A 13861-nucleotide genomic window follows, 5' to 3' on the forward strand; every position below is an offset into this window, starting at 1 on the left:
ATCTTTTCTTTGTTGGACGGATTTTTTTTTAAAATAGTGTGTTTTGTGTAAATATTTTGAAAAATAGGGTTGTTGGGAAAGAAATTATAAGAATAAGATTGTTTCCAAAACTATTTTAAAAAATATGTGTTTTTTTGAAATTGAAGGAAGTCGTGTACGGGATACACGACTTCCAAAATTCCACGTATGGACGAGTTTGACCCACGTGGACGGAAGTCGTGTACGGCGTACACGACTTCCTAAATAAATTTTTTTTAATTATTATATTTTAAAAGATTAACTATTTTTATGGTAAAAATATTTGTGAAAGACGGATTTTTTTTTTTAAATAATGTGAAGAGAGGAAGAGAACAAAATATAATGGATGAACAAAATAGAAGAGGAAAGGTGAAGAGAGGAAGAGAAAATTTGAAATTGGGAGGGAGAATGAAATAGGAAGAGAAAAGATGAAGAGGGAGAAAGGAAAGATGAAGAGAGGAAGAGGAAATTTGAAATTGGGAGGAAGAATGAGTTAGAAAGAGGAAATGTGAAGAGAGAAAAAACAAGTAAGAAATATGAGATGAAGAGGGGAAAGATGAAGGAAGAGGGAAGGAAAGATGAAGGCAGAACAAAAAAGAGGAAGAGGAAAAATTAAGAGAGGAAGAAAAAATAGGCGAAGTCGTGTAGGGGTACACGACTTCCTGCATGTGTGACACGCGGCCACACCCCTGAACTCTACATCCACCCGTAAACCCTATGGTTGACTGGACTGTTGACCGTTGACTGACTGTACGGAAGTCGTGTACCCCGTACACGACTTCCACCTTACGCGGCAAAATGTGCCAGCTGTATGGGAGTCGTGTACCCGATACACGACTCCAGTCAGAAAACGTGGGCCGGGTCCACGACTCCACTCAGATATCGTAAGTCCAGTCCACGACACCATTTCGATTTGTTGAAGTCGCACCACTTCAGTCACCTATTTTTTAAAATACTTTCCCAACTACTCTATTTTTTTAATTACTTATTAAAAACACGTTATTTTTTAAAAAAATGGTTGTTGGACTCCACCAAACTATTTTTTTCCATTTTTCTTTTTTTTTTTCTCTTCTCTTTTCTCTCCCTCCTTTAATTTCTTAATTTAATTTTAAAAAATACATTTTTTAATTCAATTAAAATGGGACTAAATTTCTGCCACGGTAGTTTTAATTTTTTAATTTAGTTAAAATTTGTAGTTTAATTTTTTAATTTGATTAATTGTAACTTTGTTTGCACGGTGTTATTTAATTCTTTTCATTTAATTAAAATTTAATTTAGTTTTAGTCATTGTTGTTTAATTTTTTTAATTTATTTAAAATGTAACTTAATTTTCATCCTTATAGTTTAATTTTTTTTAATTTAATTAAAATGTGACTTAATTTTCTTCCTTATAGTTTACTTTTAAAATTTAATTAAAATGTGGCTTAGTTTAGAAAAAAATATATTAATAGTCTCTTGAAAACTACTAGTTGTTTCAAAACTATTTATTAAAATAATGTTATTTCTTTTTTTTCTTCCCGTTGGATGACTCTACTTTTTTTTCATTTGTATATAATTTTTTAATTTATTATTCCATTTAAATTTTATTTTTCTTTTTCAAAATTTTAAATCTCTACAAACAAGAGGTGTTCTTGTCGGTCACAACTCCCTTCATCGGTGATGCTCTGATATCAAATTGATGTAGGTCCAAATTCTTGGACAGAGACACCCAAGAAGACTGAGGAATTTTATTTATTAGAATGAATAATATCTCTAATACAAGAGGAGAAGACTCTTATTTATAGATTTATATTACAATTGGGGGTAAAAAGGGAATTAACCTAGAATATTACATAATTACCTAATTAACATTTAGCCTTTTTACATCGAGAGGTCTAATAAAAATGAGCTTTTTATAAAAAAAAATATTTTTTCTTAGTCAATTCAAATAAGTTTTATGTCTTCTAGTTACAATGACTAACGAAAAAAATGAAAAATGTTATTAAACTAAAAATAAATCATGATATATATGTGATATATAATTCATTTTCCATTGTATTACTAATATATTAATATTTGATTTATACTCGACATCACAAGAGATAGGTCATCAAATTTCACCTTGGAAAAATATAACAAAAGAAACAAAAATTCTTAAAATGAAGGAAAAATTATTTTTAAATAAAGAATAGAAAAGAGTAATTTAAAAAATTATCTATGAATAATAGTTATAAAAAAACTCTAAAAGAAAAAAAAAATTGAAAAAATGTGTATTTTTAAAAATATTGTTGTGATTAAATCAAAAGCATATATGGAATGATTTAGAAAAAAAAGTTTTCCAAAAATTCATTTTTATTAATTTTTCAAGGTTTGCAGGAATTGTAAGAGTGGTAGTCGAAAGTTCGTCGATCGGATTTGTCAGAAATGACACCTAGTGGTCGAGCGACAATGATTACTAGAGGTGGTGTTTGAAGTTGGTCGATGAATTTCCTATATTGAATTAGAAAAAAAATGTAATACATAGACTTGAATAGTGTATTTGTGCAGTGTAAAATAATATAACATAACACATACAGTGTATTTGCATATCATTCAATTTTACAATAATATTAAATAGACATTTATGTTTCGGATTGATCTCATTTAACTAATATAGACTAGATTCATGGATTCAATTTATACAGATTGTCGGATTTGTACCCTTCAAATCAAATGTTTAACAAATTATTTTTAATAATATCTATTTATTTCACACTATTTAATTCACACCATAAAATCATTGATAGTATTATTCCTTTAAGGTACGTTTCATAACTTTTACTTAATGAGGCCAAATGTCACATATAGTGTATTTGCAAACTACAATTAGTTTGAGAAAATATTAACTATGATATTTTCGGGATTGACAAGATTTTCTTAATATTCCCTAAATATATGCCTATAATTCACAATATTTTTTTCGATTTTTACTCTTTCAATCAAATTAATTAACATTCATTTATTTAATTTATAAAAAATGTTTAATAAATATTCCCTAAAAAAATTGCTAAAAAATTTTTAATTGTTCCTTATTCATTAGATTTCATAATATTTTGAATTCAAATATTATGAAATCTAATCCCTAAATAATGACAATCATCGATTCAATATTTTCGCATGATTTATATTTCAAATTATTTTTAAAAAATTATTAGATAATAAATAGTGTCTATGGTTAATATAAAAAATGGTTATGAGAATTTCAACCATTCACGAGTCATTATATTTCATCACTACAGTCGTGCTAATTGTGATTATACACTTATTTTGGTTGATTTTTTATTAAAAAAATTAATTTGTTGTGTCTCTTGTATCGAATAATTATTTTTTCACCTTTTGTTTTTTAATTACGTTAATATTCATATTTATTTTAATTAGACGTTTTATTTTGTTTGTGATGTTTTATTTCCAATCATCCTTGTTATGCATATCTGAATCAAGAAGTATAATATGTGTTTAAAGCTTTTTACGTAGGATAATATATGTTTTACAGATACAGTGTATTCGCATGATACAAATAATGAGACCAAATACCATATAGTCACATTGTATTTGCAAACTCCAACAAATTTTGAAAAATATGAACTACTTTTGGAATTGGCAAGATTTCTCCAATATTTCCTAAATATATGCTTATAATTCATAACCAATTTTCGAATTTTTAATATTTAAATTAAATTAGTTAACATTTATTTATTTAATTCATAAAACTTATGTTTAATAATATTTTTCCTAAAAAATTGGAAAAATTTCAACCACTTCTCAATCTGACAATCACTCATTTAAATTTGAATTTGTTATATTTTATTATATACAATATTTTCAAATTTGTTATATTTTAAACCATTTATTAATAATTTATTAAATTAGACATAAGATATATTTTTAATAACAATTTGAATTTGAATTTTAATATATATTTTTAATAACAATTTGAATTTAAGATTTATAATTTAATTATGCTTCAATAGCATTTTTGTAATTATTTGAATCTTCATATTTTAGGTTTTATTAGAGAAAAGAAAAGAAGGAGATTGAGGGAGGGACAACCGACTAGAGACAAACACAATGAGAGAAATAAATTTTTCCTTGCAAAAAAGAAAGGAGAAGAGCTCAAATGAATCTTGAATGTATGAAGAACTTGAAGGACTCACCGATTTGAGTGGACGAACTCACCGATGTATACAAGTTTTGAATTTTATGGTATAATTTCATGATTTTATCTTTATTATAATATCAACAATGCTCTCCTTTTGAATTATTTGATAAGTTGATGGTTTCAAATGGTTTTCAAACTTTCTCTAGGGTTTCAAATGAAAGAAGAAAGTAAGTGGCCGAAATTTTTTTCCTAGATTTTAAATTTTGAGCTTCCCATTAATAAATTTTTTTCTAATCTTTATGTTTTTGGGAGAAAATTTTTATGTAGCATATATGTTATTTCAATTACAATGTATTTGAGGTTTATGTGAACAATTGTATTTTACATATTGATTAGGGGCATTTGAGGGATTGTTTCATTTATTTATTTTTCTAATTTTTATGTTTTGCTATTTTAACAATTTAAATTTATTTTTGCTATTTTGTCAAAATAAAAGTCATAATTTGTCATTCTTCTTGATAGCCCTTTATTATAAGTAGACAAACATAGGTTTGTTTTCAAATGTCAAACCCCGTAATTCCAAAGTCATGGGCCAAACACCCCGATGCATTTAGGAGAACAATCTTTTTATTTTTATTTACAAAACATGATATTTAAGGTGTATAATAACGACACAGGAAACAATAAGATTGAAAACAACCTTCAACCTTAAACTCAAACGTTTCTCCGACAAAAGAAAAATAATCTAGATCAAATACTTAACTACTTCAGGTTAAACAAATTTGCAACCCATAAACATAAATCTTAAATTCATACCAAAATAATTTAAAACCCAAACATAAACTTCCTGAAAAACGTACTGAAATATTCTACATACCGAACATAGGTTATGTGAACCTAAACTAAAATAGTTACCGTTACGGACAAATTATTATTATAATAACTCAACAAATTATAATAATTGCACGATATTATGACAACCTTTATCTCACTCATTTACTAGAGTGTTTTACTTTCTTTTTTTCTTATTTTTTAAGAGATTTAAAAAAATAAATTTGACCCCAAATTTACTTTCAATTTCATCCAATTTAACCTTACATTTAAAATATTATTGTTTCAATTTTAATCTTAAAATTTAAAAAGTTTTTCAAATTTGACCATTTAATACATTCTCACTCCAAATTATTATTATGGAAAAAAAGTATCCCTAATTCATTTCGATGGATTATATCACATAAGCATCAACGTCTATTCGATAAGCACAACATTGATGTGCATTTTTTTTCTTTTATCGTGTAGAAGCTAACTTTCTTTCTAGAAAAAAAGTTTATCGTTGTTTATCAGCTTAATTTTAGATACTAAAAAAACAAAAATGTAAATGATTAGGTTTTGTTTAGAAATTATTTTGGCTTCTCCTCTTTTAAAAGAATTAGGGTTATAATACATTTTCCACCTCTAGATCTTTTTGCTTTAATATCTACTTTTACTTATGTTTTTTTTATTAAAAGAAGTAGTTTTAAAAAACTTGTTTTTGGTTTTTAAATTTAACTAAGAATGCAACTTGTCTATTTAAGATTGACACAAACCATGATATATGAAAAGGAAAGAAAATAAAGTTCATTTTGAAAAACCAAAAACAAAAATCAAAATGGTTAGTAGAGTCTATTTTTTAAAACTTGCTTTATGAGAACAAAAACCAAAATCAAAAAATAAAAATCACTTTAAGAATTAAAATGCGATTTCATTAGTTTGTATTTCTAAAATATTCATACGTAATCATTAAGTATACATGTATATGCATTATATTGTTTTTTGTTGAACGATTGCAAAGATGAGAATAGTTGATTATTAGTGTGTCATATATATGCTTTGTTTAGTCTAGTGGGGTACGGAAACATATACCTTTATTGATCTATATGCATGCTCGTGTTGCTAGCTATCCTAGTAGCTACTATAATCATATATCACGGTATGATTAGTTAATTTAATGGACTTTGTGGAGAGATGAGTACGGTTTATTATGGATTGGGTAGGGTTTTATCAATGGAAACTTTTTCTATCATCTTTACAGAGAGACTTTTACCACTTTAATCAAAGGTTAAACAAATGAAACTTCTTTGCATACAATTTAGCGTCATAGGTTTTTCTCCGATTTTGAAGTTCTACGTGTAAATTATTTTGTTTCTTATTTTTATTTGGTGTCATGGTTTTTCTTTGACTTTCTTTTAGTTGGGTATTCTCGTTTTGAGAAAAGAAAATAAGAAAATGCTCAACTAAATGAAACAAATTTGACAATATCTCCTTAGAAGAAATAATTGAAGACGATCTCTTTAAAGCCTAAAGCAAAGCTCAAGTGCCTCCTAATGTGATCATGTGCAGATCAAGGGTGTCGGTTAGATCATTTGTGATTCTGTTGGATCTTCTATCTGTGCTGGTTGCGAGAGAGTGGTGTGGATGGTTGACCTATCAAGTGTCTTAAAGCTCTTGCTATCTTTAAGGGCATTTCGACCCTTTTAGCCTAGGTTTCATACTTAGCCAAATTTTCCATTCTTCTCTAAACTAACCTCTCAAACTCTTAAACTACAACGACTTGGCCTTCCTTAATTTTCACCCAACAAGACATACTTACCAAAACACTTCTCAAGCTTACTTCCTTACTTTAACCTCACTTAAAACTAATCCTTTCAAGCTCTTTGAGAAGATCCAAGTTCAATAAGATTTGGGGTTTACATTCTCAAACCCTTCTTTGTCGCCCAAGACACTCACTTAGAGGTTCTTTTGGCCTTCCTTGTCGCCCATGCTAACTTATAAAGACAAAATCACTTATTTTGGACATTTAGCCAAAATTTTCCAACTTTTCTCTTTTTCTTAAACTCAAACCTAAAATTAAAATTATGAATATTTTTACCTTCTTTTCCCATAAATTCCATTCTCTTATCCTTAGTAAATTTCAAACATCCAAAAATTTGGGGTACAATAGTACTGCAACTATCGCAAAGGTTTAGAATCATTATTACAATGGCAAGAGACGACAAATACGTCGTAAACACAATACGAGTTATGTTTCTCACGACTGGTGCAATAATAGTGGATCATGTATGGACTAGTGATAACTTGGTTGATCCTTTGATGAAAGAATTAACTCGATAAAAGGTTTACAAAACCTTAGAAAGAATGTGACTCAAGCCTATAGAAAACTGAATCACTTGTGAGGTAAACCTAACTTGAAAGACTCGAGATCATAAGAAACAAGTTCAATGGGCAATAACTTATCACAAGTGATATGAAGAGAATCATGCTAAAACACCTAGGAGTTCTATTCTTATGATACAATGATTAGCATGCATCCTAAAGCGAATGAAAAGGCACTGAACTTAGTTCTTAATGAATTCTATACTTGATGTCAAGTAGGGTGCCTAGCTATAGGAGTACTCTTGATAGATTCACCTTTTTGGATGTGGAAGTGAGGGCTGCTTCCTAAGGAATTCTAGGCAAATTCTCTAGAGCATCCACTAAACTAGGATATTCGTGTAAGGCCTTTAAAGCACGACCATTTAGAACTTCACTTGAATACTACTGTGTGTGCAATATTGTTAGAGGTAAAGTTCAAAACCAAGAGTTACTTTACAATATCTAAATCATTGTCACAACATAAAGGTTCAAGTTGTAAAACACGTTTGCTTAAACATAGTATTACATGGATAGATACTGCTTGATGAAAGTGTTTTTTAAAAAAATTCTCAAGCAGGGGATTAGCTAGTAAAAAAATTTCAAGTGGGGAATTGTTGATGAAAATTTTTTGGCCATTACAAATGTTTCAACCGTTACCAAATCGTTTCAGTCGTGATGACCGTTTCGACTGTTATACCATTTATCACGTTGAACCGTTACATTTTTTGCTCCTCTATGTATATGGTACACCTCCTTCTCATTTCAATATATCAAAACGAAATACACATTCATGATATCCTCTTATCTTCCACCTCTAATTTTGTTTCTCGAGCAACTAAGAATCTAGCTAGTGTTGGCATACTGGTTGATTCTAGTGCAGTTTCTACCGACGAATTAGAGGTTGTTTTATCTTGGGGACGACATAGCACTTTACATCTGTTTGCACATCCAAGCATAGCCGTGAAACATTTTAAAAATAATGAGATTTGAGACTCAGCCATTTTGTTAACGTACTTTTGTTTTGTAAGTTTTCCTACTATGACACTTAGCTCCACTAAAGTGCAAAACAGGTATCAGACCAAGGTCCACTAAACTATTAATCATGCTCTAGCCGTGAAGCAGTGGATTCATCCACCATATGTAGGTTATTGTCTTCTTAGAACTCACCGAAGGTCGAACCCTATTTACTTAATCTCTTTATCTAAATAGTGTAGCTTTTTATCTAAAATTTTCCATGTGTGACTTTGTTGTCAATATGGTAGAGGTGTTATAAGTGTGTGGGTTGGCATTTCAATTAGGTCAAAAGAGAGTTTTTTTTTTATTATTATTATTAAATCTAATTCAACTATTGGAATCTGAATTTTATCCAACTCAAATAAAATGATAAAAAAACTGAATACTCTAAAAGAAATAAAATGGGTAAAACTTATATTCAATTCAACTAACTAATTAATTATATGAGGACTTATTCTCCAATAATTTCAAGAATTATTTGTCCCATAGAATTGGAAAGAAGTTATGGATTGAAATATAATTGAAAAAAATGTCTCTATTCAAAAATATAATAAAGTGGCAAAATATTTACACTATATAAAACAATTTCAATTTCAAAAACAGAAAAAATTCACAAACCCACAATAAAAAAATACCAAAAATGTCCTGCAATTAATTGACATCGTCTCACATGCGTAATATGTTTGATAAACGATTGTTTATATTTGAATATACTTGATCATTTATGTTTGATTGTTTAAATTTGACCAAACAAATCTAAACGGTTTTTTTAAAAGAAAATTGATACACGATCGTTTAGATTTGATCAAAATCTATTCAATTTTTTAAAGATTTTTTAGTACACGATCGTTTAGATTCTTTTTACTATCTTTTATATTTGATACGTAAATAACTAAATAATAATTTGAAAAAAAAATAGATCTTTTAGTTTTGATACACCTCTTGAATCAAATAACTGTGAAAAAAAATAAAAGAAAAATTGCATAAAGAAAAAGAAAATTTGGAGAAGTAGTCAGATGAAAAAGAAAGGAAAAAGGAAATATTTAAAAAAATATAAGAAAAAGAGAAAAAGACGATGGAAAGAAAATACATCAGCAAAGAGAAGAAAGACTATGAAAATGAAGGACAAAGAAATATTTTTAAAAAATGGACAAAATCATTAAAAGGACTTTTTATTTTACTAAGAGGTCATAAATATTTGATCAGTTTACTATATTTATGAAAATTAACGTTGAAAAAAATCCTCAAATGCAATTTTATGTTCACGAGAAGCATAAATTTCAAACCATTAAGTTAAATTCAAGATAATTTTAAAAAAATTATTAATCAAACCAATTCCGTTTTAAAAATAGGAACAATCATAGATATAGTCCAAGATTTTAGTTAATAAAATTTGTAAATATATTATAATTTAAAATAGTTTTTAAATGATATACTATTATATTTAATAGGATCCACATTCAATCTCAAAATCAATTAGTAATAAGAAGAATAAGTTTTTTTGTTTTATGGATGTGATTAGGAAGCTCTCAAACATATTACATATATATAGTTTCTATATAACAAACCTAATTATTATATGAGAATAACTTAGAGTTATATTTTACTAGAGTATAATCCATACAAATATTTAGGATAAAATGCCAATGTTGATAGATCTTTGAATAAGTTTAAATTCAGTATCATTAAATATTAGATTCATGTTTGGTTATATTTCATCGATTTTTCTATAGATCAGTAGAATTGAAAAACTGATTACATAAGATGTCTAGAAGTTGAAAAGCGAGGCTCGTTAACTAAGACCAATTCATTACATGTTTGTGATGATATTTTTACAAACATTCATAACAAAAGATTACACTCATTCATATTGAACATACTAAAAAGATGAGCTAATTAAGTACAAAAATTTTAGTACACAAGTTGAGGCTCAAATTCTGCAAAATCAACAGATCCTGACTCAATTGGAGGCATCAAGTAGGCAGCCAAAATCTCAGATACCAACGCTGCAGCAAGTGGAATCCTCTTCAAGTTCTTCACCAAAGGAAGATCATTGGTTTCTCCCACAGCAATCAGCTTCTCATTGATCTCAACCATCCTGTCCAGTTTCCTTTTGAACTCGGGATTCTCAACGTCTGGTACGGCTGGGAAGATTCTTGCCGTTGTTCGGTTAGTCTGCATTAATAGAAGTAAATAAATTGGTTAGATGTTTAGTCGTTTTTCTTTCTAGGCAGACACCAGCAGAGTTTTGATGATTCGAATATGGTTTAGAATTGACCTAAATTTGAAGGGACAGTTTCATTGAATTTTTGTTTCTAAATCAGAACATTGTTTGAAACAACCCCAAAGTGAAGCACGTGGGCAATGAATGAAATGTGTCGGTAACAAACTTACCTCAATGATTACATGCATGTCAAATTCTTTAGTGTTAAGTCCAATTCCTTCATAGAATGCTGTTCTTTGGCAGTCATTGAGATACATTGTCACATACACCTGCAAAATATTTCATCGAGAGGCAAATACAAACGTTTAGGTCAAGTTCAACACAAAAGATTCATATTTCATTTTGTTTTTGGATTCATGTTTTACAAAGATACACTTCTAAGAATAAACGACTTATGCATCAACTTTCTTTGTCTAGTTTTTGACTTTCTAAGAACAGCTTAAACTTTGGAAACAAAATAGATTTTTTTGAAAAACCTGACTGTGAGCCTAAAAACATTTTCACAAAGAAAAATGTAAGAAAATAAGCATGGTATTACAAAAAAGATTACCAAAAGACAAATGTAGAACTATACTTGAATTTCAGTAAGAACGAGTATCTGGGAATTACCGATAAGCAGAAGAATCGAGACCACAACTTAGCCTTCCAGTCATTGAGGAACTGAGGCTGTGCCTTGAGCAATGCAGAGAAGAAATCACCGTGCCTGTTCTCATCCTGACACCAGTTTTCGAAGTACTTGAAAATGGGATAGCATTGGAACTCAGGGTTGGCTTTGAGATGTCTGTAAATGGTAATGTATCGCCAGTATCCAATTTTCTCAGATAAGTATGTTGCATAGAAGATGAACTTTGGCTTGAAAAATGTGTATTTTCTAGCCTTTGTCAGGAATCCCAAGTCCAATGCCAAGTTGAAATCCGATAGGCCCTTGTTCAAAAACCTGTAGTTAATGGTACATTAGTATAAGAAAATATACGACAAACAAATTTAAAGGTATTTTTGTTCCTTGTTCTAAATCTATGACTAAGCTTTCAAATCATTTGGAATTATGCATTCACTTAATATATTATTTTGAACTCTTATTTTAGATGGTAAACTTTCACGTTTGTTAGAACTTGGTGCATTAATCTTAAGCACTTTGTGTCTTGGTAACTCTACATAAGAACAAACCATTATGTTACTCTATGTTTAATGGGGAGAATGTTATCACTGCCTTGTGTTCCCTAACTATTTGACTTTTGGTCTTTTCAGTTAAACTAATAGACGAACAATAATTCTATTAGGTAGAGTTCGTTTTAATTTTAGCAATTAGACAATGAATTTAAATTTGTATTTCTTATACACAAAATAAAATAAAAATAAATGATTTTTTTTAGTAAAGATGAAAATTATGGTAAACAAACAAAAATGTCAAAAACTAGTAATATGATGGTGGAAGGACCTGCGTATTTGAATGTCAAATGTATTTAGTAGCATTGGTTAATATCAATAAAGGAAGCTTATATGATGCTTTTGAGGCTATAAAAAAAGGTACATACCCAGCATGCCTGGCTTCATCCCTGGACATCAGAGAGAAAATCTCAGCCACCACTGGATTGGTTTTCTGATGCACATTAAAACAATCAGCAAAATGAGATAAATAAATATATATCTATATATATATATTCTACATCCATATTGCTCAAGATAATATAAGGGAGAAAATGCTATTTCGAAGTGAACTTCAGAAACCATTCTGCAGTATAATAAGAACAATAGAACAGAGGACAAACTATGCATTTAAATGGCATACCATCAATTCTCTTACATAACCAAAATCAGTTACCATAGAGCAATGTTGGTCTAGCTAGAAGTTACACTTAATTTTGTGTCTAGATATATAGTAGTTTTCTTTTAAATTTGTTAGTGGACGAGCGAATTATGCACACCTTGACTAATGTCACCAAACATCCCGACTAACTTTATAACATTTGGATGTAAAATTCATTGAATGTTAAATTCTACATAGGTAGCCACCATGAATAGAACCTAGCACTTCTTAGTATAGAACCTAGCACTTCTTAGTATAGAACCTAGCACTTCTTAGTATTTTATAAAGTCTCAATATTTATGTTTCTCCCCGTAAACTACATTTAGTTTATCACTTTTTAAACAAGGGTGTAATCTTAGTCCAATTTCGAAAAGAAAAAAAAGAATCTTAAACGGTTACTTTTCTATTTTTTTAAAAAAAATATTGAACAGTTAACAATAATTTTAAAAAAAATTATGAAAGTAGCTTAGAAAACCAGAAACAAAATCATTATCCAATTGGAATCAATGAAGTGTTAGAAAACCATTCTAATCAATAGCTGTCTAGTCTTCACATTTGTTTTCAAAACTCTTCTCAAAGAAATTTTGATGAATTTTCAAGTATAAGTACGCTAAAACACAATTCATAATCACAACAATGTCAAAACAAGCAGTGCAGCTATGAACAGGATTTACGAACATTCAATTTGAAAATGACAGAAACAATTCATTCTGAAGTTCATGATGAATACCTTAAGCCTCCTTCCCAGCTCTTTATAGAGAAGAAACCCAGAGAACTCAGCAGTACAAGACCTCTCAAGAAACTCAACAAAAATCTCTCTAAGAGCTCCTTGCATTTTATCAGCAGCTTCCTTAAACTCCTTATTCCTCACAAAATGCGTCTGATTATAATCAGTTTTGAACTCCTGGAGCAAGGCCTCAAACTCAGCTTGGTTCAAATTCTTGTTGATTTCAGTATTGAAAAGCGTCTCCATCTCATCAAAATCAGTGGTGTAGAACCTAGGAGTGAGAAGCGTCTCCTTAATCGAAGCCTTGTTGGCGTTCTTAGAAGGCTTAGGAGGCGATTGAGAGGAAGTTGCAGACATTTTAATGGCGGTGAATTTGGAGTAAGAGAATGGAATTGCTCTCGTTCTAGGGCTTCCGAATTCGAGAGTTCTACTGCAGAACTTTGAAATGGGCTTGACGAGAGCCATCTCGGCGGAGGCAGCCATGGATGGAGGAAGCTTTGTTTGGAGGAGCTGCAATGGCGGATGAAGAAAACACAAATAATGAGTTTCAAAAGGTCTGATTTTATAAATATGAAGATAGTGATGTAATATAATCTATCCAATGAAATTGAAGATTTTGCTAAATGATATTGAAACGTGGCGTGTATTTATTGGTTTTTCTGATTACTCGATGGGGCTGATAATGCCATGTCATCACATAAATATGCGGTTCCTATTTTTCCTTTTTCCTTTTAAAAAGAAATTAAAATAAAAGGCGTATGGCTGCGATTTCAGAGACGTGGG

General features: G+C 29.5%; 1 protein-coding gene across 1 annotated transcript; it reads right to left on the reverse strand.

Moving 5' to 3' along the window:
• Window positions 1-10063: 10063 nt before the first annotated feature.
• On the reverse strand, window positions 10064-13624 carry LOC101219179 (magnesium-protoporphyrin IX monomethyl ester [oxidative] cyclase, chloroplastic). Its single transcript, XM_004144598.3, has 5 exons — window positions 13082-13624; window positions 12080-12144; window positions 11154-11481; window positions 10715-10813; window positions 10064-10495 (listed from the first exon to the last, which is right to left on the reverse strand). The coding sequence occupies exons 1-5, from the start codon at window positions 13559-13561 to the stop codon at window positions 10232-10234; spliced, it is 1236 nt and encodes a 411-aa protein (XP_004144646.1). The 5' UTR covers window positions 13562-13624; the 3' UTR covers window positions 10064-10231.
• Between the last annotated feature and the right edge of the window lie 237 nt (window positions 13625-13861).

Source organism: Cucumis sativus, chromosome 4, assembly GCF_000004075.3.
Source record: "Cucumis sativus cultivar 9930 chromosome 4, Cucumber_9930_V3, whole genome shotgun sequence".
In the NCBI taxonomy this organism is placed as follows: domain Eukaryota; kingdom Viridiplantae; phylum Streptophyta; class Magnoliopsida; order Cucurbitales; family Cucurbitaceae; genus Cucumis; species Cucumis sativus.